This window comes from Lepidochelys olivacea (assembly GCF_965140295.1).
Source record: "Lepidochelys olivacea isolate rLepOli2 genome assembly, chromosome: 8".
In the NCBI taxonomy this organism is placed as follows: Eukaryota; Metazoa; Chordata; order Testudines; family Cheloniidae; genus Lepidochelys; species Lepidochelys olivacea.
Window position 1 is genome coordinate 34,892,700 of NC_140418.1, and position 22,689 is coordinate 34,915,388.

Consider the following 22,689-nt stretch of genomic DNA (forward strand, 5'->3'; position numbering starts at 1 on the left):
GACAACCATGGCTGACCTGAGCCAGCTCACTCTCGGGTCACTCGGGCTCAAGCTAAGGGGCTGTTTATTTGCAGTGTAGATGTTTGGGCTCAGGCTGCATCCTGAGTTCTGGGATCCTCTCGCCTTGCATGGAATTAATGAATGAGCCCAATCGACAGCCCAGGCCTATGGCAAGAGGGGACGTGGAGTAAATTCAGAACTTTCTCCTTGTACTCTGTCATACGAGGTGTCTGCATTCAGATATGACCTGTGTTTTTGGGATCCCATCATTATATCTGAGGTGGGCAAGGTGGTGATGTACTTTTCCTGTACATCCATCTCACCTTAAAATAAGAAAGGAGAAGCTATTTTTGTGGCCACTATATTTTTATTCTCTCATTAAAAACTTTAAACAGGGTGTTTTCTAGCACCACCATTTTTATTGAACAGTTCTGCACACCAAGAATTCTATAAATAAAATCATCATAATTGAATTTGGCACAACTTTGCAATGGAATCAGGAAGCCTGGCTGGTTGACTGTCTCATCTCAGCATGGATTATCTCCTTGGCATGTTACAATATCATTTGCTAGTAAAGTTGAGTCCATTGTTCTCTATAAAGCACAGCTCTGTCCCTTCCTGTGACCTGCATTCAGTAACTGTTGCCATGGTTATTACATTTCAATGCTATTCAGCAAGGGGATGATGCGAATGCCGGATTGTCTCTAGCAGCAATGATTTATGTGGCTGCAGTTAGGAATAATGGGTTCAAATTGCTTATTGAAGCCAACAATTGCTATTATTTTTAGTTTGATCCAATCTCCTTTCTGGTCTATCCCAGGTTCAAGAGTATAGTGGAGGTTAGGAAATATGCACAGAAGAATAAATGTTTCCTAAAGAGAACAAAACATTTCTCACATTAGAGTAGATTAGAGGTCTCTTATACAAAGCCTCCACTTTTCAATCAACCACAGACTGTTATAACGAGGCATGGCAATAAACTAATGAATATGTCCTGCAGTGTAGGATTCAGGTGTAGAAATAGCATGAGGAGGCTGTGGAATACATCCTAACGGTCACGATATTATAGGCCAAAAAAATGCACATGACATAAATAATTGGATGTAACTAGTATAATGGTGCACTATACTCAGTCTCTGGATTGCTTCACGCATGTTCTCCTTTGTGATACAAGTGCTGGTGTGAGAGGGCTGTTCCTATCCCTTTGCATGAGCTCTGCTGGAAGGACAGGTATTAGCACTGTTGCTCTGGATGGGACAGCAGTGATATATACAGAAAGGGGTAAGGTTTGAGCCACATTTCAGAAAAATGTTCAAGCTTAAAAAATGATCTTAAAGTGAAACTTGTTTTGTTTAGTTCCAGTGTAAATTGCAATTCCACTCTGAAAAGTGACTGTGTAAAAATAAGAACATAAGAATGGCCATACTGGGTCAGACCAAAGGTCCATCTAGCCCAGGATCCTGTCTTCCGTCAGTGGCCAATGCCAGGTGCCCCAGATGGAATGAACGGAACAGGTATCAAGTGATCCATCCCCTGCCCATCCTGGCTAATAGCCACTGATGGACCTATCCTTCATGAATTTATCTAGTTCTTTTTTGAACCCTGTTATAGTCTTGGCCTTCACAACATCCTCTGGCAAAGAGTTCCACGGGTTGACTGTGCGTTGTGTAAAGAAATACTTCCTTTTGTTTGTTTTAAACCTGCTGCCTACTAATTTCATTTGGTGACCCTAGTTCTTGTGTTATGACGAGTAAATAACACTTATTTACTTTCTCCACATCCATCATGATTTTATAGACCTCTACCTGTCCCTTAGTCATCTCTTCTTGAAGCTGAGAAGTCCCAGGCTTATTACTTTCTCCTCACATGCAAGCTGTTCCATACCCCTAATAATTTTTGTTGCCCTTTTCTGAACCTTTTCCAACTCCAACATATCTTTTTGAGATGGGGCAACTACATCTACACACAGTATTCAAGATGTGGGTGAACCATTGATATAGAGAGGCAATATATTTTCTGTCTTATACACCTTTCCCAATGATTCCCAACATTCGGTTAGCTTTTTTGACTGCCACTGCACAGTCAAACTATCCACAATAACTCCAAGATCTTTCTTGAGTGGTAACAACTAATTTAGACCCTATCATATTGTATGTATAATTAGGAATATATTTTGTGCATTACTGTGCATTTATCAACATTGAATTTCATCTGCCATTTTGTTGCCCAGTCACCCAGTTTCATGAAATCCTTTGTAACTCTTCGCAGTCTGCTTTGGACTTAATTATCTTTAGTAGTTTTGGATCATCTGCAAATTTTGCCACCTAATGGTTTACCCCTTGTTCCAGATCATTTATGAATATTGAAAAGTAGTGGTCCCAGTATAGACCTCTCGGGGACACCACTATTCACCTCTCCCCATTCTGAAAACTGGCCATTTATTCCTACCCTTTGTTTACTATCTTTTAATTAGTTACTGATCCATGAGAAGACCTTTCCTTTTATCCCATGACAGATTACTTTGCTTAAGAGTCTTTGGTGAGGGACCCTGTCAAAGGCTTTCTAATAATCTGAGTACACTATATCCATTGGATCCCCCTTGTCCACATGCTTGTTGACCCCCTCAAAGAATGGTAGTAGATTGGTGAGGCATGATTTCCCTTTACAAAAACCATGTTGATCAATGTTCCCTCTAATTTTCTATTTAGCTGTGCGGAATGAATTTTGTTATGTGCACCAATATGGAGGTGATGTGTGGCGGGGCTGGGACCCGGGGGTTCATAGTTCAGGAGGAGGCTCAGGGCTGGGACAGAGCGTTTGGGTACAGGGGGGTGAGGGCTCTGGCTGGGGATGCAGGCTCTGGAGTGGGCTGGGATGAGGGGTCTGGCGTGTGGGAGGGGGCTCAGGGCTGGGGCAGAAGGTTGGGGCCGGGGATGAGGGGTTCAGGGTGTGGGAGGGGGCTCAGCGCTAGGGCAGAGCATTGGGGTGTGGGGGGGTGAGGGCTCCAGCTGGGGGTGCGGGCTCCAGGGTGGGGCAGGGATGAGGAGTTTGGGGTGGGGCTGCCCTGGGGCTGGGGCCAGACGACTCCCCCCAGCCCTCTCCCCGCCAGCAGCAGCTCCGGGGGAGAGGCACCACTCCCTGCTGGCAGCAGCTCCAGAGCCGGGGAGGAAGCTCACAGCAGCCCTGCACACTCCAACTTGCTCGTCTCCCCACCCACCCCCTACCTCTCTTCTCTCCAGGCTCCTGTGGCTACGCGCTTGTGTGGCCACGTGGCCGTGCAGTTTAGAGGGAACTTAGATAGTGACTGCTCCCCAACAAATTATGTTCGTCTATGTGTCTGATAAATTCTGCTCTTTACTATAGCTTTAACCAGTTTGCCTGGTACTAAAGTCAGGCCCATGAGCCTGTAATTGCCCATATCACCTCTGGAGCCCTTTTTAAAAATTTGCATCACATTGGCTATCCTCCAGTCGTCTGGTACAGAAGCTGATTTAAATGATAGGTTACAAACCACAGTTCTTAGTTCTGCAATTTAACATTTGAGTTCCCTCAGAACTCTTGGGTAAATACCATCTGGTCCTGGTGACTTATTACTGTTTAATTTATCAATGTGTTCCACAACCTCCTCTAATGATACTTCAATCTGGGACAGTTCCTCAAATTTGTCACCTAAAAAGAATGGCTCGGGTCTGGGAATCTCCCTCACATCCTCAGCCAGGAAGATCGATGCAAAGAATTCATTTAGTTTCTCCACAATGGCCTTATCGTCCTTGAGTGCTCCTTTAGCATCTCGATCATCCAGTGGCCCCACTGGTTGTTTAGCAGCCTTCTGGCTTCTGATGTACTTACAGATTTTTTTGCTATTTTTGAGGTTTTGGCTAGCTGTTTTTCAAATTCTTTTTTGGCCTTCCTAATTATATTTTTACATTTCACCTGCCACAGTTTATGCTCCTTTCTATTTTCCTCACTAGGATTTAACTTCCACTTTTTAAAGAATGCCTTTTTGCCTCTCACTGCTTCTTTTACTTTCTTGTTTAACCAAGGTGGCACTTTTTTGGTTCGCTTATGTTTTTTAATTTGGGTTTTATGTTTAAGTTGAGCCTCTATTATGGTGTCTTTCATTTTTGGCCACTTTCACAGCAGATCTGCTCCCAAAGTGTATTTAGTCAGATATTTAGTATCATAAATAAGCTTTTCTGCTTTTTATTATTATTAACCCTGCTGAGCCAACCCAGCTCAGAGAGAGGGAACTGGAGTCTGTGGATATGTTTACATTATGGAGACCTAAAACTTAGACTGATCTAACTATTCTGCTCAAGAGTATGAAAAATTCACATCCCAAGAGACACGGTTAAGATGACCTAAAACCTGGTGTAGATACCACTAAGTCAATGGCAGAATTCTTTTGTTGACCTAATCACCAACTCTTGAAAGCGTGGATTTACTGCAGTGACTGAAAAACCCTTTCTGTCTCTGTAGCAAGCGTCTACACTACAGCTTATAGCATAGACTATACCACCATAACTATACCTGCATAGCCCCAAAGTACAGATGTGAATCATCCCAAAATTGTTCACTAAATTCCAATCTGTTACAGCTCAGCAAACTCACTAATGGTCACCAGGCTGCACAGGAGCCACTGAGGCACTAGCTGGCCTACAGTATAGTGTCTTCATTGTTGGTGCTGATGCATAAAATGGAATAAGCCCAGTTTGACTCTCAGAGCCCTACTAGAATTTTTTCAGGGCTGCCAACAATTAAAAAAAAAAAAAGGTGTTTTATTTTTAAGCTAAACTCATTTGATCTGGAGGCAGACAAACTTGCAGTGCAACAGTAGCGCTTTTAGAGTCACTCTGCAGAGCAGGACTGCACTTTAAGTTGCCCTAAAAGCATTAAAAATATTTAAAAATTTAAATGGATAAAAATCCCAGCTCCATCTATAGAGTATGACAGTAATTACCCAGACTCCAGGCTTGGTAAAATGCCAATTTCTCGGTCCTTCACTCTCCCTGTTCACCCATTGCTGTCTCTCACTCCCCTGCCAATTATACCAGTTCACCCCCAGTAGCATGCTGTGTTTCATAAGCAAATGCATTGTGCTAGCTTCACAGCACAGCCCAATGCTACTTCTGTGACCAGAATGAGTGTGGTGCATACCAACCAACCCTAAGAGAATGTACATGGCCAAGATAATTACACCATTTTTTCATGACAGCAATACATTAAACTCTGAACAATTTTATAATAAATAAACCGAAAGAAATCTTGATTCAGCCCTTTCAGAGTTACCAGAATATAGACAAAAAAAGATTTAACTGGTTCTAGTTAAACTACTTAGATCAGCAGTTCTCCAAACTGTGGGTTGGGACCCCAAAGTGGGTCATGACCACATTTTAATGGGGTTGTCAGGGATTTGCTGGGGCCAAAGCCCAAGCCCCACCACTCGGGCCCAGGACGGCTTCAGCCCTGCATGGTGGGGCTCAGGCTTTGCTCCTGCGCTGGCAGGGCTTGGGCTTTGTCCCCCCGACCTGGGGCAGCAGGGCTCAGGTGAGCTCAGGATTCAGTCCCCCCTCCTGGTCTCGAGTAGTAATTTTTGTTGTCAGAAGGGGGTTGCAGTGCAATGGAGTTTGAAAACTGCTGACCTAGTTTTTTTTTTATTTTTAAATGTGTTAGTTCATTAGTCTATAACTTAAAAATGAATAGAACCTCACTAACTCCTGCTTCGCTAATCCACAGTCTACTAATCCACAAACCTGATAATTCCCAGAGGGGAAAAAAGAAAACCCACAGTAACCTCATATCATTTCTCAGCAAAAATTTCATGGCAGAATCCTGCAGAGTGCTCTCACATTATGAAGACTTCCTTACTTTTACAATATTCACTACGGCACATTTGCCGCTACGCTAAGGGGTATTATGAATAATGGAAACCAAATTGCATTTGTCAGAAGAAATGAACAATGTGCATTTTGCAAGGCACTAGCCTTGATGTTCAGCATGTTTGTTTGACTACTTGCTAATCTGCAAAAACTGACCATTCACAGTGGCTCTCCTTGTCACTTGTGCAAGTGAGCAAGGTTCTAACCAAGCTCTTAAATTCAGAAAGCTGCTACTGCATTGCCACTGTGACCACATTTCAGAGCCTATTGCTGTATGGGAAAATCTCATTCCAGCTTCCTCTGCCCCTACTCAGAGGGCAGCAGTGGATCCTCAGCAGATGTATCAGGGATTCCCTATGGCAGCTTCACCCCACCATCTCTGTGCAGGGTGGGTTGGCTGGTCTATCAGCCATATCCCTCCTCTGGGTGGAGGGAACCACCTTTACAGCTCTGTTCTCAGTGCCTGGGGATACAGACCTGACCCCAGTCCATGCCGCAGTATCACATTTAACATCTTGCATTGCATATACTTCATTTTAATAAACCAAGGAAAAACCTATGATGGGAGATTATTAAAGGTGTGTCATTATGGACTCAAAAAAATAATAATCAGGAAATGCCCAAGACAAGATTAACACAATCAATAAATACTACTACTACTTTGCATATCACTATTGCCTTCCACCAGAGGATCTCAAAGCACTTGGCAAGCATTTCTGAATGTAGTCACCTTCTATGCAGTACAGAAGGATAATAATCCTCATTCTACAGATGGTAAATTAAAGCGCAGAAAATGAAGAGACTTTTCCAAGATCACATGTAATGTGTGGCTGAGTCAGGAACAAAACCCAGATTTGCTGACTCCCAGTCCCATGCCTTAGCCACACATTCATCTCTCCCTCCTCTATTTTGGGTTCTGGGTTCTCATAAATGTCCCCTCAAAAGCCACTTATTCTCCACGCTCTGCTCTAGACCTTTGTATTAATTTTAGGTCTGCAAATCTATACACCTGATGAGCTTCAAATTAAAATCAAGCAGCTCATTAACAAAGCCTACCTTTATGTGCAATGGACACAGATATGCCTCCTGATTTTCTTCACATCAACCTGCATCTGCACACTGTACTACTATCCTTATTTACTGCTTTGTGTAACACCTTTCACATGTATGCCCTCAAGGTTCTGTGCTAAATAATATGAAACAACACTTCATGTTACTTTGTTTCTTCCAATTCCATTTTAAAAGCTGGAAGATGATGACACAGTAAATTGGACCAATTCTATTAAACGACATCTGTATTTTTTACATTTATGTTTTCAACTTCTACCTTGCTGAGATTCAGGTTACAATAATCTCTTTCACGACACTGACTGAATGGGATCAAGCTTTGACTCAGTTTGACTCTTGAAGGATTCAATTAATCATAAAGCCAATTCTATTTTGGGCTCCATCTGTCTTTATTCCTTCGGGGATTAATAATTGCTCACTGTGTTTTTACACACTAGTTGAACTGAAATTAAGACCGATTTCAGTATGAATCACTCAAGAAGAAAATGCATTTCTTGAAGGAAAAATTTCAGAGCCATTATAGTTTCCAATCTGGATAAAGGTAGTATTAAATAAACAAAGCAGCACCATATTAATTCAAAATTCTCAAGACTATGAAACAGGCACACAAATGAATTTCAGCTTGCTACAGCTCACACTCACAAACACTCTAAAACCATATTGATGATAATGCAATCTTTTTCTGAAGCAAGGTGAGAAACACAACAAAGGGAGGTTAGAAATCTTAGACTTGTACATAAGCTGACAATACAGGTTCCTGCTTGTTCAGACACCCTGTTTACACTGGGCCTGGACTAGAATTTGGAAATGGTGTTTAAAATATGCTCTGTTACACTAGTCACGATCTGTTTGGGGAAGAAATTTACCCCATTGGCATTTTACTGTATAATTTACCATTACAGGGGTTCTTATACCTTCTTCTGCAGCATCTAGTCAGACAAGATACTGGACTACCTGGGACCGCTTGCATTATTTGATAAGGCAATTCCTATGTTGATGTGACGGCTCTTTAGTGGCCTAGGTAAAATGAGTTCATGATCCCAGTGAGCATACCAAAACAAAACCACCACTATAACTGCCTCTCAAATGCAAATTTTTTGGTCTCAGCAGGGGAGGCCAAGACCTGGATGGGCCATGGAGAGTCACTCCTTGAGGAAGTCACTCCAGAACAGGGCTCAGGGCCACAGACATGTTGACAAGCATGGAGGGGGGCAAGCCGGCGTTGTAGCTGTTCTGCAAGTAGTCTCCAGGGCCGACCCACACACACCCACACTTTAAATAATACTGAAGGACCATTTCAGATTGATTGAAGTCAGGACATTCAGAATTCGGGTTAAATTTCACCTCTAACTGAAATGTACCAGAAGGACTATATGTAGAGGCAGAAACAACTGTAAAGAATAGTGAAAAAATATATAAGCATTGGTAAATAGGATTTTTTTCAAGCCACATATTCCTATGGCCCAGCCAACACTATCTGACTGCTGTTGGAGTCCCTTATCCATCCCTGCCCCTTTATTTTCAGGACACTCAGTAAAGGAGACTCTGGAAAGGACTGCTGCAAAAGATTATACAAATGTACTCAATGTTAAATTCATTAGATACTAAAACAGAGAGAATCTGTGAAAAATTAAATGCACTGGAGGGACAGCTAGACACTTCTGATCGAAGGCTGAGGGCTTAGATGTGAAGACAGAATCCTTTGATGGCTGCTTATGAAACGGACTGCAGTACCCAGGAAACTTCTTTTCTGCTGTATTTAATAAGAATGACATATGGCATGGAGAACCTAGTGAACCAAATTAGTTTTAAAACGTATTCAGATCTCATGTAGTCAGGTGTCAAGGGGCTGAGACACTTATGGGAAGTGGATATGATAAGATTTCCCAGAAATGAGGAGATTACTGTGATCTAATGTGTGTGAGAGAGAATTAGTTACTTATAGATGTTCTCTAGAGATGTGCGCCTTAGCACTTCACTTCCCTGGGCCTGTACTCCTAGTGTATGGCCAGCACGGACTCCGGTAGTTCAAAATTCTGAGTCACTCGTCTTGCTGTCCGTAAAGCAAGTTGCCCCCTTCAAAAAATGCAAGGCAGTTCCTAGTGTCTCTGATAATCACTTTCTTTTTAGCAAAAGCAGTATATAGCATAAAAAGTGATCACAATTTGTATCCCAAGAATGGCATAGGCTCTGAACTCCTTAGGGATGGGCTAATGGGGAATGGCTGTGAGAACAACAATTCTCTCTTCTCTGGCAAGACCCATCACAACAGATCCCACAGAATACAAAACGCTCAGGAGGTCTCAATGACCCCCTGGCTGCTTAAGCACACTCTTTCTCATAGCTCCACTCTTGTAGGCACTCAGTTTTACTGTTTACCTCCCCAGGTACATAACACACACACACTTTGTAAATGGTTCCCAAACCAATCACTCATTACTTTAGACAGCCCAAGAAATATACAGATCTACACAAAACAATAAAACACCCACCCCTCCCTCAGTGCCCCCACTGCTCTTGGGCATTCTTTGGGATTTGGTCAGAGTCCACTAGGCTGTCCAGGGTCCCCACGTGAAGCAGACTTCTCCTCTGAATCAGAGTCTCCCTCTGTCCTGCAGCTACCTTCCTTTTGAGCTCTCTCCCCCCACAATGGTCAGTAAAATACCCTTTTTTTATAACCACTAGTCCCTTTTGTGAGGTAACATCCCCCACATACACACCATCAGCCTTGTCAGACGATCACAGTCCCCCACCAGCTGACCCACTGCTTAGTTACCCACCCACCTGGGCAGACTGGTTCTTTTGGATGGTAGCCAACCCTTTGTCCACGGCTGCTTCCATCTGAATAGAGGACCATCACATTTTAACAACCCTGCTGTACTGCTACCCCTTGGAATTTCAGCCCAAGATGGAGGTAAAGAGACAAAATTCATAAGTTGTATACAGATAGAGTCCCCAAATCATCACAATCCCCAATTCAAAATCATATCGATAGAGGGCAAGTGAATTGGGACACTGCTAGCCTCTGGAAGTGGACTCTGATCACTGCGCTTGACATTTCTTATCTCTTCCTTTCTTCTCATCAATATAGGCAGGAACCAGCCTTAGACACAACCAAAACAAGCAGCTGTTTAGGATCATGATTTTTTGGGGAACCCTCATCCCAGGCTAGCTCTGAATCTAATAGGCCAGCCCTATCTCCCACTGCAGCAGAGCACCAAGAGGGGAGGAGACAATTCTCTGTCAGAGCCCCACCCCTTAACTCCTGGCAGCTGGATGGACAGGCAACTCATGACCAAATCCTCAGCTCTAAAAACTTGTAACCCCACATATAGCAAGGTCAGAGCTAAATACCTCACTGACAAAATCTGATTGTGGCATTCAAGTTTATACTGAAAAAGCTGGATCAATATAACTTCCAAAACTCACTGCACATAGTTTGTCCAACCATTAAATTCATAAAAGCAGAAATTGGAGGTTGGAAGGGGAACATATGCAGAGGGAACTGTCATCTGGATCCTGTACACGTTGAGGTAACTGACTGCAATCTTCTCTAGACCAGCTTTGTCCATGACAAACTCTAATCAGAACTGGTGCATAATTTAGGAGATGTCATGCATTCTGTGTTTTCATTGTTCCGCCTCTTTCCCCCACTATGATCTTCTTTGTCTATTTAGTTAACTTTTTAAACCTAATCACTAAAGTATAATAATGATAGCCCCTCCAGCATTCCATGCAACGTGTTTAAAGGGTAGCCTGCTTGCCTCTTATTTGTGGAACATTTTATACCTACTAGTTTGAAAAATACAGAGAACAAGTGAAACTAAAGAGTCACGGCAGGTTAGGAAAATAATGTAGGTGTTATGGAGAAAAGTCTTTGAAGCCCTCAGCTGAGTGTAGAGGCTGTAGTAAAAAGAGAAAAAAATATATATGAGCGAGGAATAAACACAGGGAGAGGAGACAATGGAATCCACGTTGTTGTTATATAAACACTGTTTACACCTTTGCTAGACTATGATTCAGGCTCTTACTCTTCATGAAGATAATTATAACTTAAAGTAACCAGACTGAATACATATTTTAAAGGGAAACAGCAGTAATTAGAATACCCTAGAGCACTGCACACACTACACATATACTAAAGAAAAGAGGGAATAAATAATGAGTTTTCCATTCACCACAGCAGTACTTCAGTGGCTGGGTCTCATGGCTCTCCCACTAAATCCTGCATTTTTTGGTGATCCATGGTAGGACTGTATCATACAAGTTTTATCACAGGAAGGGGAGAAAGGTATAGGAAACACTACTGCACAGTTCCCAGAGGAGTGCCTTCCTCAAGGATTGGTGGGTTATGAATGCAGTGGGTACAACCTACAAGCCCTGAAGATCTGGACAAAAAGGAGGTTTTGAGCCTAGAGAGAGGCGGTCTTCTTCCTCTGACTTTGTGTTCCGTGTTACCTCCCCCTCTATGAAAGCACAGCCTCCTAAGGAGCTATGATCCCATTAGCCACACCTCACCCACACAGAGGGAATGGCACAGAACATATTCTTTCTCAGGATTTGCTGGTGGTAATTCTGCTGGTTGTAGGGGAGCATGCTTGGAAGGAGTGGGTGAGCTGGATGCAAAGACTCTATCCCCCCCAACCTTCTGTCTTCTATAAAAATTTCAGATGGCTTCTGCTCACTCTGCTAGAGAATGTCGAGGGGAATATCCAGCCAATTCACTATTTTCCCCAGTGGGATATTCAGACTCATTAAGATTGAGAGAATTCAGGTCCTATTAAAAGCCACAGGAAATCAACAAGGCTGAATATCCTATAAGGTAAATTAGATCTATTCTAAATTTGGTTGTGGAAACATGATCCAAGGGTGAAAGCACCCGGTGGAGGGACAGGAGGTCTGGGTTCCATCCCATCAGTTAATGGCCTTGGGCAAGTCACTTAATCTGGGCTCATTTTTCCAGCTACAAAATAGCATCTTCCGTCCCCACTCCCTACAAGTTACATTCATTGGTAGTGGCAAAGTACTTTGAGATCCTTAATTAAAAGATAGTACAGGAGTGCCAAGTATCATCTTCATTAAAAAGTAATTGGCTCACCTAGTTTTAAATTAATAAAAATTAATAAAAGGCATTTATGAAATACAGAAATTACCTTTAAAACACAGCCAAAAAGTCAAAACTTTGATTTCTAGACATTTCTAATATTCTGAATTCTCTCTGTCCTACTGATTAAACCAGGTTTTATAGTACACTGCAGTTTTTCCTTTAAGGTTATTTGGGGAAAGGCTAAGCAGACTGAGTTCATTTTCATTACAGAAAACTTTAAGGTGACCCAATAAAATTAATTTGAAATTAAAGTGCAGTGAGCCTGATAATTCCACACTAGTAAGGAGTTTAAACAAAAACAGGAAACACAATCTAAAAACCAAGAAAGTACGAGCAAACAGGGAATCCAGCTAGAATTAATTCATCTGAAAGGTGGTACACATAGAAATAAATTGTCAAACAAGACCACTGAAGCAAATACTGAAAATTAATAAAGAGATAGCGAGCAGTTGCAATACATAGAGTGAAGCTGGAGGAAGCAGGGACAAACATGAATATGGATTTGAAATAAATGTATAGTGACACGGCTTGCTAGGTTGAGTAGATTTATTTTCCTGTCCAGAAATTCTTATGTCCTTATGAGTTAAGGATGCACTGGTTTTAATTTTACTGGGTTTTACTGCTTTATGCCAGACCCTTAATGTTATTTAACAGAAGCAACTGTCAACTGGTTTCAGTGCAAAATTTGACTTTATTTCAAATGATTGAAATCTAGTAGAAACTTTTCCCCCTTGACAAGTGAACTTTTCAGATGCAAGCGCTATTTACTTCTTTACCCCAACAAAGACTGCGATTGGATATAACAGGAAAATCATACAATGGAGAACTGACATCACTGAATGACTGATGGACATTGGTAACAGACCCACCTTTTGTGAGAAAGGAAGGCATAAAGATCTAGGTTCTAGAGATAAGGTGCTCAGATATCATGGTGATGGGCACTGAGCACAGAATAAATATCTACACACAGCAGACAGATTCATTAGACTTTGAGAAAAAGGATTTTATTCTTCTGCGTTGTATTTTTTAGGAAAGTAAATATGCATGTCACTCCCCCCCACCACAGTAGCACTGAAGGGTCTAAAACCTTCTGTGATGAAAGTGATGTCAGGCTGCTCTGTAATTTATGAATACTGGATGTTGATTTGGTTAGTGGGACGTTTACTGTATGAATGTTCATTTAGTTTAATAGGGGCGTTGTAAGAAAAACAAACAGGAAGCGAAACAACTGCTTGAGACAAACCATCTTTGTTAAACCCCTGCTATTCCCCTGGCTGCCTTCATTGCTCCTCCTGATGATTCCTCAGCTATTTCTCAATGCAGGAAGAAACAGGAGAAAGCAGCCTAATTAACTGATACCCCATACACCTCCTAGTTCTCATTGCTTCAGCTACCTTCAGGAGAAGGTGCAAGGAAGGAACGAAGGCACACGGAGAAGAGGAAGGAGGAAAACATCCCAGAAAAATACTGGAATGAGGAATACCTCAGGAGAGGGAGAGATTCTCACAAAGCTGGCAGAGAGGAAATAGGCAAAAAAAAAAAATGTTGGATGTGGGGAGAAGGCCTACTGGGCAAAACACACCGAGAACACTTCATGCCTCCAGCTTCCATCCTGGACACACCACACGATCCACTGTCTACAGCCAAGCGCTGAGGTACAACCGCATTTTCTCCAACCCCTCAGACAGAGACTAACAAGATCTTCACCAAGCATTCTCAAAACTACGATACCCCCAGGAGGAAATAAGGAAACAGATCAACAGAGCCAGACGTGTACCCAGAAGCCTCCTGCTGCAAGACAAGCCCAAGAAAGAAACCAACAGAACTCCACTGGCCATCACATACAGTCCTCAGCTAAAACCTCTCCAACGCATCATCAGTGATCTACAACCCACCCTGGACAATAATCCCTCACTTTCACAGGTCTTGGGAGGCAGGCCAGTCCTCGCCCACAGACAACCTGCCAACCTGAAGCATATTCTCACCAGCAACTACACACCACACCACAGTAACTCTAACTCAGGAACCAATCCATGCAACAAACCTCGATGCCAACTCTGCCCACATATCTACACCAGTGACACCATCACAGGACCTAACCAGATCAGCCACACCATCACCGGTTCATTCACCTGCACATCCACCAAGGTAATATACGCCATCATGTGCCAGCAATGCCCGTCTGTTATGTACATCGGCCAAACTGGACAGTCCCTATGTAAAAGGATAAATGGACACAAATCAGATAATAGGAATGGCAAATATACAAAAACCTGTAGGAGAACACTTCAACCTCGCTGGACACACAATAGCAGATTTAAAGGTAGCCATCCTGCAGCAAAAAAACTTCAGAACCAGACTTCAAAGAGAAACTGCTGAGTTTCAGTTCATTTGCAAATTTGACACCATCAGCTCAGGATTAAACAAAAACTGTGAATGGCTAGCCAACTACAAAAGCAGTTCTCCTCCCTTGGTGTTCACACCTCAACTGCTGGAAGAGGGCCTCATCCTCCCGGATTGAACTAACCTCATTATCCCTAGCCTGATTCTTGCTTGCATATTTATACCTGCCTCTGGAAATTTCCACTACATGCACCCGACAAAGTGGGTATTCACCCACGAAAGCTTATGCACCAATACGTCTATTAGTCTATAAGGTGCCACAGAACTCTCTGCTGCTTTTACAGATCCAGACTCACATGGCTATCCCTCTGATGCGAGAACACTTTGTGCTTTCCCAAACATAAATGGGTGCATTTGTTTCTAGGTATTTTGGATATGGAGTCAGTGTGTCCCAGAGAACAGAACTGGGAGTCAGGAAATGTGGGTTCTAATCCTGGCTCTCTCAATGCCTTGCTGTGCGGCCTTGGGCCAGTCACTTCTTTGTGTCAGTTTGCTTGTCTGTTAAATGGAGACAATTACACTTACTTTGAGACTTATGGTGGAAAAGCATTATATAAATATGCTTGGTATTATCACTCCTCTCCTAAACTACTGTGTCAAACCGCTATGCATTGTTAAACATCTGCTGTACTTTATCCCATATGTGGCTGCATTTCAGCAGTGGATCAGCTTGTTAAGTTTGTAAAGCACTTTGGGATCCCTTGGGATGAAATATGCACTGTAAACTGAAAATAGTTTATTTTCCCCTTGTACACTGTTTATGAAAATGCCTTTATTACAAATATTTAATTTTAAAAATTACCAAAAGTGAAAAAAATGTTTTCTGATGTAAATCTTTTAAAGACTGAGATAGTACACAAAAATATTATTGCTGTACTTATATCTGATATCGTGAAACATATAGATGCAATTTGCCCATGGGCTTCCCTGTATCTGATTTACACAACGAGGAATTTTACAGGCTGTAAATAGTCTCAGGACATCAGAAGACTCTTCTCTCATTGGAAATATTCTCAGCTTATTATAGCTCCTCTTTGCATAAAACATTAACATTTTTGTGATGTTTAGGACCCAGTGGTGTGAATCTTGATTACCTTCGGGTTCTAACACTCTGTCACTCAGATGGTACTCCAGTGTACAATCAAAAGTATGCAGAAGCTTTTTCCATACAGTAGTTTTACTTGCTTCCAGAATGCTAAATCTTAATATTTTATACTTATATATATTTAAATTTTAGCAGCACTGGATAAATGTTAACATGCTTTTATGCTAATGCAATCACTGACAATCCAGATAATGTTGTATATTGGCATATACTGTTAGTGAATTATGGATACCTAAACGTACGATAGCACAAGCCTAACAATTATTTTTGTTAGTGTATTTAACTTTTATTTGCAATCACAACACTTGAGAATTGTTTAAATTAACTTTAGTTCTGCAAACTCCTGAACGGAAAACATTTTGTTGAGGTTTTAAAACAGCAAGTTGCAGTAGTTAAAATAATGGTACTATTTAAAGGGATCTGACCATACTGAACAACACTTGATGTGATCACGGACTAGGTGGCTAAGCCCAGTTTTCCAGAGCCTCAAAACTAACGCCTTAATTGAAAAAACAATAGATGAACTCTTGCATTCCTCCACAACAACACTCTCTCCTCTCAACCACACAACTTGATTAGTACATCAGTAGGATTAGACTTGTAAAAAAAACAAAACCTTGTCCATATACATAAAAACAACATGAGTGGCAAGAGGAATAGAACCCAGGACCCTCTACTTCAAAAACACAAGCCTGTAGCACAAAGCTACTGTAACCCAGCCACTAGAGGGCACTCTCTCTCTCACTCACACACACACACACTTTTGACAATACAAAAGTAACAGTCTCCAGTAAAAGATAATAGTAAGCTGAACGAGAGATCTTCGAGAACTCACTGACAGCAAAATATCACTGGGTCAAAGGTATGGAAGTTTGTGGTTTTGCTGCACCTCAGGGGGGAGTGGCAACATCATTCTGAATAAATCTGAATATGTTTGGAAAAAACATACTTTTCTGTGGCCAGAGTTAAAGACAAACCAAGTTTGAAGAAAATAAGTTGATTCATTTTAAAGCTGAAAGGTCTTCAGTTTGAGATTTGTGCAGAGTTTGAGACAATTTAGTGTTCTAAACCACAATTGGTTTCAATTAATCTAAAATGGAATAAAACTATTTCAACTGGCTACCTTCAAACAAAAGTAAATGAGTTGATGAAAGTCATACAGGAAGTCTGTGGCACAGCCAGAAGTAGAACCTAGAACTTCTGTTTCCTATTATCTCAGGCTTCCTTTTGTTCCCCTCTACCAGTCTGTCTGTACCTACTTATTGTTTCTTGTATTATACTGAGGCCTTGTCTACACACAAAAGTTTTATCATTTACACCACACACACACACACATTACAAGCAGTACAATACACTTAAGTGTGTGCACAGTTACTCCAGTATAGAAGTATGTATACCAATATAGCTTATTCCTGTATGGGAAGAAGACTAAGATACACCTGCAGACGGATTTTTATATCAGTATAGCTGTGTCCACACCAGGGGTTGCACTGGTGAAACTAAATTGGTTAAAAAAATATCACTTCCATAACTGAAATAGTTATACTAGTATAAAATCTGTGTGTAGACCAGGAAATAGACTGTAAATTCTTTGGGGCAGAAACTGTCTTTCTGTTCTGCGTTCGTCTAGGAGATCCTGATCCATATATGAGGCTCCTAGGCACTACTGCAATACAAATAAACAAAGAAGAAGATTCTAGGATTGCCACTCTCTCTGTGTGTCACTCAGAAGCCTAGAATGTCCATTGAGTCAGTGTGAAGTGATGGACAGCTACAAGCATGGTTGAGAGCTCTTTTCATTTAGAATATCACCAGGTTCAATCATCACTGGGATTCAGGGTCTCTTACCACCTAATTTTTAAGTTCTCAGCCATTCTGACTTCATGAATTATAAGAGTCCTAGACCACTGTGATATCAGAGGTAACTCACCCAATCACCACCCTTATTCTACTGCTAAGTGTGTGTGCACGCAACACATTCATCGGTTGTATGAAGGAGACTGCACAGAACGTGGATCATCTTCACCTAACTGCCACACCCATGCAACAACACAGGCTTAATAAACAATAATAGTAATAATAATCTTGATTTAGAAAAAAACAATGCAAAAAAAATGTGTTGAGGAAAGTTTAAAAAGGAAAAAAAAAAGTTTCTTTTTAAACACAAAATAAGCACTCAGCAAATAAATTAACCAGATATCACAAACTAAACATGTCGGCATGTAAATGTCTATTTAATAAGAAAGTTTAAGCACAGCCAGGTAAAAAGAATAAAAAGCTCCTCAAATATGGGAACGAAGGAATGAGACAGTACATCATCTGAACCACTGAAGGTTACCATCCGTCAGAAAAAGAAAAGGAGTACTTGTGGCACCTTAGAGACTAACCAATTTATTTGAGCATAAGCTCACTTCATCGGATGTAGCTCACGAAAGCTTATGCTCAAATAAATTGGTTAGTCTCTAAGGTGCCACAAGTACGCCTTTTCTTTTTGCGAATACAGACTAACACGGCTGTTACTCTGACATCTGTCAGAAAGCTCTTTTAAAAAAAATTAAATGTTTGCAAGAACAGTACTTTAGTACCATATCTGAAAAAGATATACTTCTTCCCCACAACAGGCATTTGTAATTTAGTGAGAAAAAATACACATGCATTAGTAGCCAATTATATACATTCAGATCACAATATCATTAATTTATTGTGTCATGACTGTGTTGCTTTAGCTCTCTCAGGGATTGCATTTCTGTTCTGAGAGAATGTCTGACAAAGAAACCAGTCTATCACATGAATTCATTTTGAGTTTTGAAATTTTTTTTAGCTTACTTGGTAGAGCTCACTGAGACCAAAAATTCAAGCTCAGTCTGAAAACTGTGAGCCAGATTGTAAGCTGGTGTAAATCAGTGTAACTTCACTGAAGTCAATGGAGTATGCCAATTCACACCAGTTTAGGATCTGTCTCACTGTACATAAGCCTCTAAAAGAAATACTAGCTTTTATATAATAAAAAATGACAAATAATTCACGATGATGTAAAAAGTGTGACCATATTTCAAGGCATAAGAACAAACAGGGTTTTTTTGTTTTTTTTGGTTTTTTTTGGGGGGGGGGTGTTAAAAAGGTTTTTGGCTTTCAGCCTTCTTGACTTCTCTGTATTATTCATATGCATCCCTTCCCCACCACACTCACTATAAAAGCTTTTAAAAAAACCCAACATTCAAACCCAAGCTGCCAACATTCCTACAATTTGAAGAACATTAGAACACAGTGTAGCATGAGGAAAAATGGATTCCTTTCTGTGGTAGCCATCTTTCAGTGTGTTATAAACACCTTTCAGATCTGCCTGTCATCTGTTCAGTTTCTTGACACCAATTCCAATGCCAGTTTAGCTTTAATATGGGAATTACACATGTGCATTTCAATGGCAAAATTAGGCCCCTGGATTCATAACCTTGACTTGTGTTCTCCCAGAACACTAAAGTATATCTGATGTCACAGTCTCACTATTCAAAAATGAACTATTCCCTGGAGAAGTGAAGAAAAGACAAAGGGAAGGAGAAGAGAAGGGAAATTTCTCTGGTGTCACATTTCCACTAGCCTGGGAATTTTTCGTGTGTACCAGATAGGATAAAATACCCATCTGTTCAGAAAGGTGAAGAAAAGTATCTCGATTATCTGATCTCTTAAAAAGCTATTCTTTCCCATTCATCCTCCCCCACCCCCGTTCCCAGTGAGCACACACACACTGCTCACCTAGATAGTGCAGCTCCCAGGACAAAGGCAGCATGTTCCTTTAGCACAGGCTCGGTGCTGTTTACTCCATTAATCACAAGCTGAAGTCCACCCAAGGAAAGAAAGTCTTTTGCATTGTCCACCTATGAATGAATAGATTCCACACTAATATAAAACTTAACATGCATCACTTGGGTTCCCATCAAGTTTTCAAGCAGAGTACTTTAGAACATAACATCTAAATAAATTTTATCTTTTCCAAATCTATCTGGAATTTTGTTTTGAAAGCTTCTTAAAATTGAAGAAAAAAATCATGGCTCATAAATCATACACTGCTCCCTGTGAGCATCACATTCCACACTTCCAGAAATAATATACGCAGACAGGTGGCTATTATCAAATATATAACGCATCACTGAAAATTCAAATAATTTGATTAGCTATCAAAACTTTCCCCTGACACGTGTTGTTAACTCAGGGAACCTGACACTGTCAAAACAAAGTAAATTCTCACTTATTCTCACACTAGAAGGCCATTATTGGGAACATAGGGAATTGTGTGCTATACATATACACAAAGTGAGCTGTAATTGGCAGGCTTGAAGTGTTAGAAATAATTGTCAAGCAGCCTGTCAGCAGCAGCAATAATGCACTAACTTCACATTCTAAGCTTCTGGTTAAAGCAAGAGATGGACAAACTATTCCTGACATTCTACATTAATATAGTCCAAGGTACTGTGTTAACTTGAATGGTAGAAGCCAACCTCGAATTAATAGAGGCTAGCAAGAAACTTTCCTTGGATGCAGGTTATCCCATAAGTGCCTGCTACAGGGTTTCTTGTGTCTTCCTCTGAAGCAGCCAGTACTGGGCTGACCACTCTGAGACAGGATTCCAGAGTAGATGAACCAGTGGTCTGATCATCTATGGCAATTCCTATGTTCTAATATTCTTACATTCATCTGCTGCACTTCGAGTTGAAACAGATTTTGGGCTACCACAGGGGAAAAGGAGGGAAAAATAAATCTGAATCAACACTAGAAAAGTGCCTGCAAGTGTTACCTAAAGGGAGAGTCTCAAGCAGTTCAGGCTTATTTAGTGCAAAGTTTACTGCTGCTAAATTTAAAAGAAGGATTTTTTCAAAAATCTACTAGAGAGCAGTCTTCAAGGAATTTTCAAAATTGTTTTGTATATTCATGGAACTTTTTGTTTTTAGATTTCCCACCATTCCTGTTTGGTGATGGAGACAGAAACGCTGAAAAACAACCAAAAATGACTGTTGGGTCGACAAGGTAAAACTGATCGGTCCAGGTTCCCTGACTAAACTGACTGAAGTGCTAATAGTAACAAAATACTCCAAATAGAGTACAACAGAGTTAGCAGATTAGTTTCAAATTTAATAATCTAAATTTTTATTAGTAAAATATTTTTTATCTTGACAGTGTTCCTTTAACAAAATTGATTATGGGTCAAATACCTAAAGCAAGATTCCAAATCATACAAACACTGATCCATGTGCTTAATATAACCTCATTGACTTCACTGCCATTGACTTCACTGCCTAAATCCTACTGAATCAGGGCTTAGGCTTACATGTATTATCTATAATTCATTATGAGGTGGTACCCAACATTTCATTTGGCAATTTATTGCTCCTCAGCAAGAATCAATGGTACCTTGGAGTCCAGTTGTGAGATTATTTATCGTTTGCATCAACCATTTTTTCCTCAGTCCTTTGGATCACATTCTTCTAATTTTTCTATAAACCTGACCTCATGTATCTCCTTTCCTTTCTCTGAGTCAACCCTCCTCTAGAGTGATCTTAACTGCAATATAAATCTAATCTAATCTCCTTGATTATGCTCAATCACTGTAATATTTAAGAATATTTAAAACTAGAAATATCAAGTCTCTCTCAGTCTGTAGGAACAATAAATTGGTTAGTTTACACTTTGCAGATATGTCTATATAAAGAGCTTAATGAGGGAAAGCCAAATAAAAAAACATGAGTTTTGCATTTAGTACTGATCACAGTGAGGTCAGTCATCATTCTACTCTCACCTGGGAGTGAGTCCCATATTCTACCTCCAGTTCCAGTGAAAGGTGTCCAAGTCACAAGACTGGAGTATAAATTGTAAAAACAATATACAAACTTTTTAAAAAAATGTTTTAACCTTATTTTGTTCCTTGGCATCTGCTGTGAAAACTGCTACTCCTCACATTGTTTGTTTTTTCTTTTCTTTTCTTTTTTAAAGCACATAAGCATTAACCTACCTGCAGAGCTGGGAATGCATTGCTGAGCAATGTATGCAGTGTTGTTATAGCTAATGCTTAGCTCCAGCCCACTGAAAACAGCAGAGAAGAAAGCCCAAGTTCATAAAAGCACTCCAATAAAGCAAGCATGCAGTGGAGATGGGGGTATGGGAGACAAGTAAATATGACAGTACTCACAGTGGGAGCAAACTTTAAATTGGGAGAGATTGAGAGAGAGAGAAAATAGAGGAGATATTAGAAACAAGAGAAAAGAAGACTGTCAATAAGACAGAGAGGAGAGGAAATTAACACCGTAAAATGGTGTTGCAGTTCTGAAGTGGGAAGGAAGAAAGACAAGGAAAGAAGAAAAAATAATCTGAGAGAGAAAAATGAGACTGCAAACTATAAAAAGGGGCCTAGGCTCTGTGTGCGCTGGGGTGTGAACACTCTGGGCTCTGTTCATAAATGAGTTATGCTTTGTTTTCTTTATACTTGCTTTGTTTTTTGCATGTTACAGAAAACATCACAACATTCTCTGTCTCTCAAGAGCTACCCAAACACACTAAGCTGAATCCTGATTAGTACAGGGCCAACTGATTCTGGCAAAATAAGAGCTGGAGAAGACCCGTGACCCTGGGCTGATTCTCTGTGAAAGATCAAGTTGGGTAAATCTCCCAATCCAGTCCTTCTACCACCCAACCCCAATCTAATCTAATCCAATCCCTGACCCCTTACCACTGCTTCCTCCCCTGATTACATTCTTAAGAGAGTGACAAGGTTTGCCACTCTGTGAATGTCTGTGAGAAAGATTCAGTATGGGAATAGGAGATGAAAAACTCTGGAAATAATACTTTGAAAAGATTTTTCTTTTGCAGCTTGGCAGATGGACTTTGCTTCTCATCAGACCTTGCTTCTCCCAAAAACTGTTTTTAAAATACATTTCATGCTAGTGAAAGGTGCCAGATTAACATCTTTAGAGACTGAACTCCCCAGAGAAGGTTCAGCACTGAGAACAGTATTGCAAGCTTCCCCATATTGCCTCTGTCAATCTGCTTCAAACCAAATGTGTCAGAACCACATCTGCATGTGATATAAGAGGGTACTTTTCTCTACAAGGTCCATTCTGTCCTTGGTCTCTGCACTG

At 40.8% G+C, this 22,689-nt stretch overlaps 1 protein-coding gene across 3 annotated transcripts in view; it reads right to left on the reverse strand.

Annotated features, from left to right (window-relative positions):
- SIL1 (SIL1 nucleotide exchange factor) overlaps positions 1–22,689 on the reverse strand; it is a 229,016-nt gene that overhangs the window by 48,834 nt on the left and 157,493 nt on the right. For all 3 annotated transcript variants that reach the window (XM_084636668.1, XM_084636670.1, XM_084636669.1), the window contains one exon: positions 19,316–19,437. In XM_084636668.1, coding sequence (XP_084492794.1) covers positions 19,316–19,437 — 122 coding nt within the window. The remainder of the gene's footprint in view (positions 1–19,315; positions 19,438–22,689) is intronic.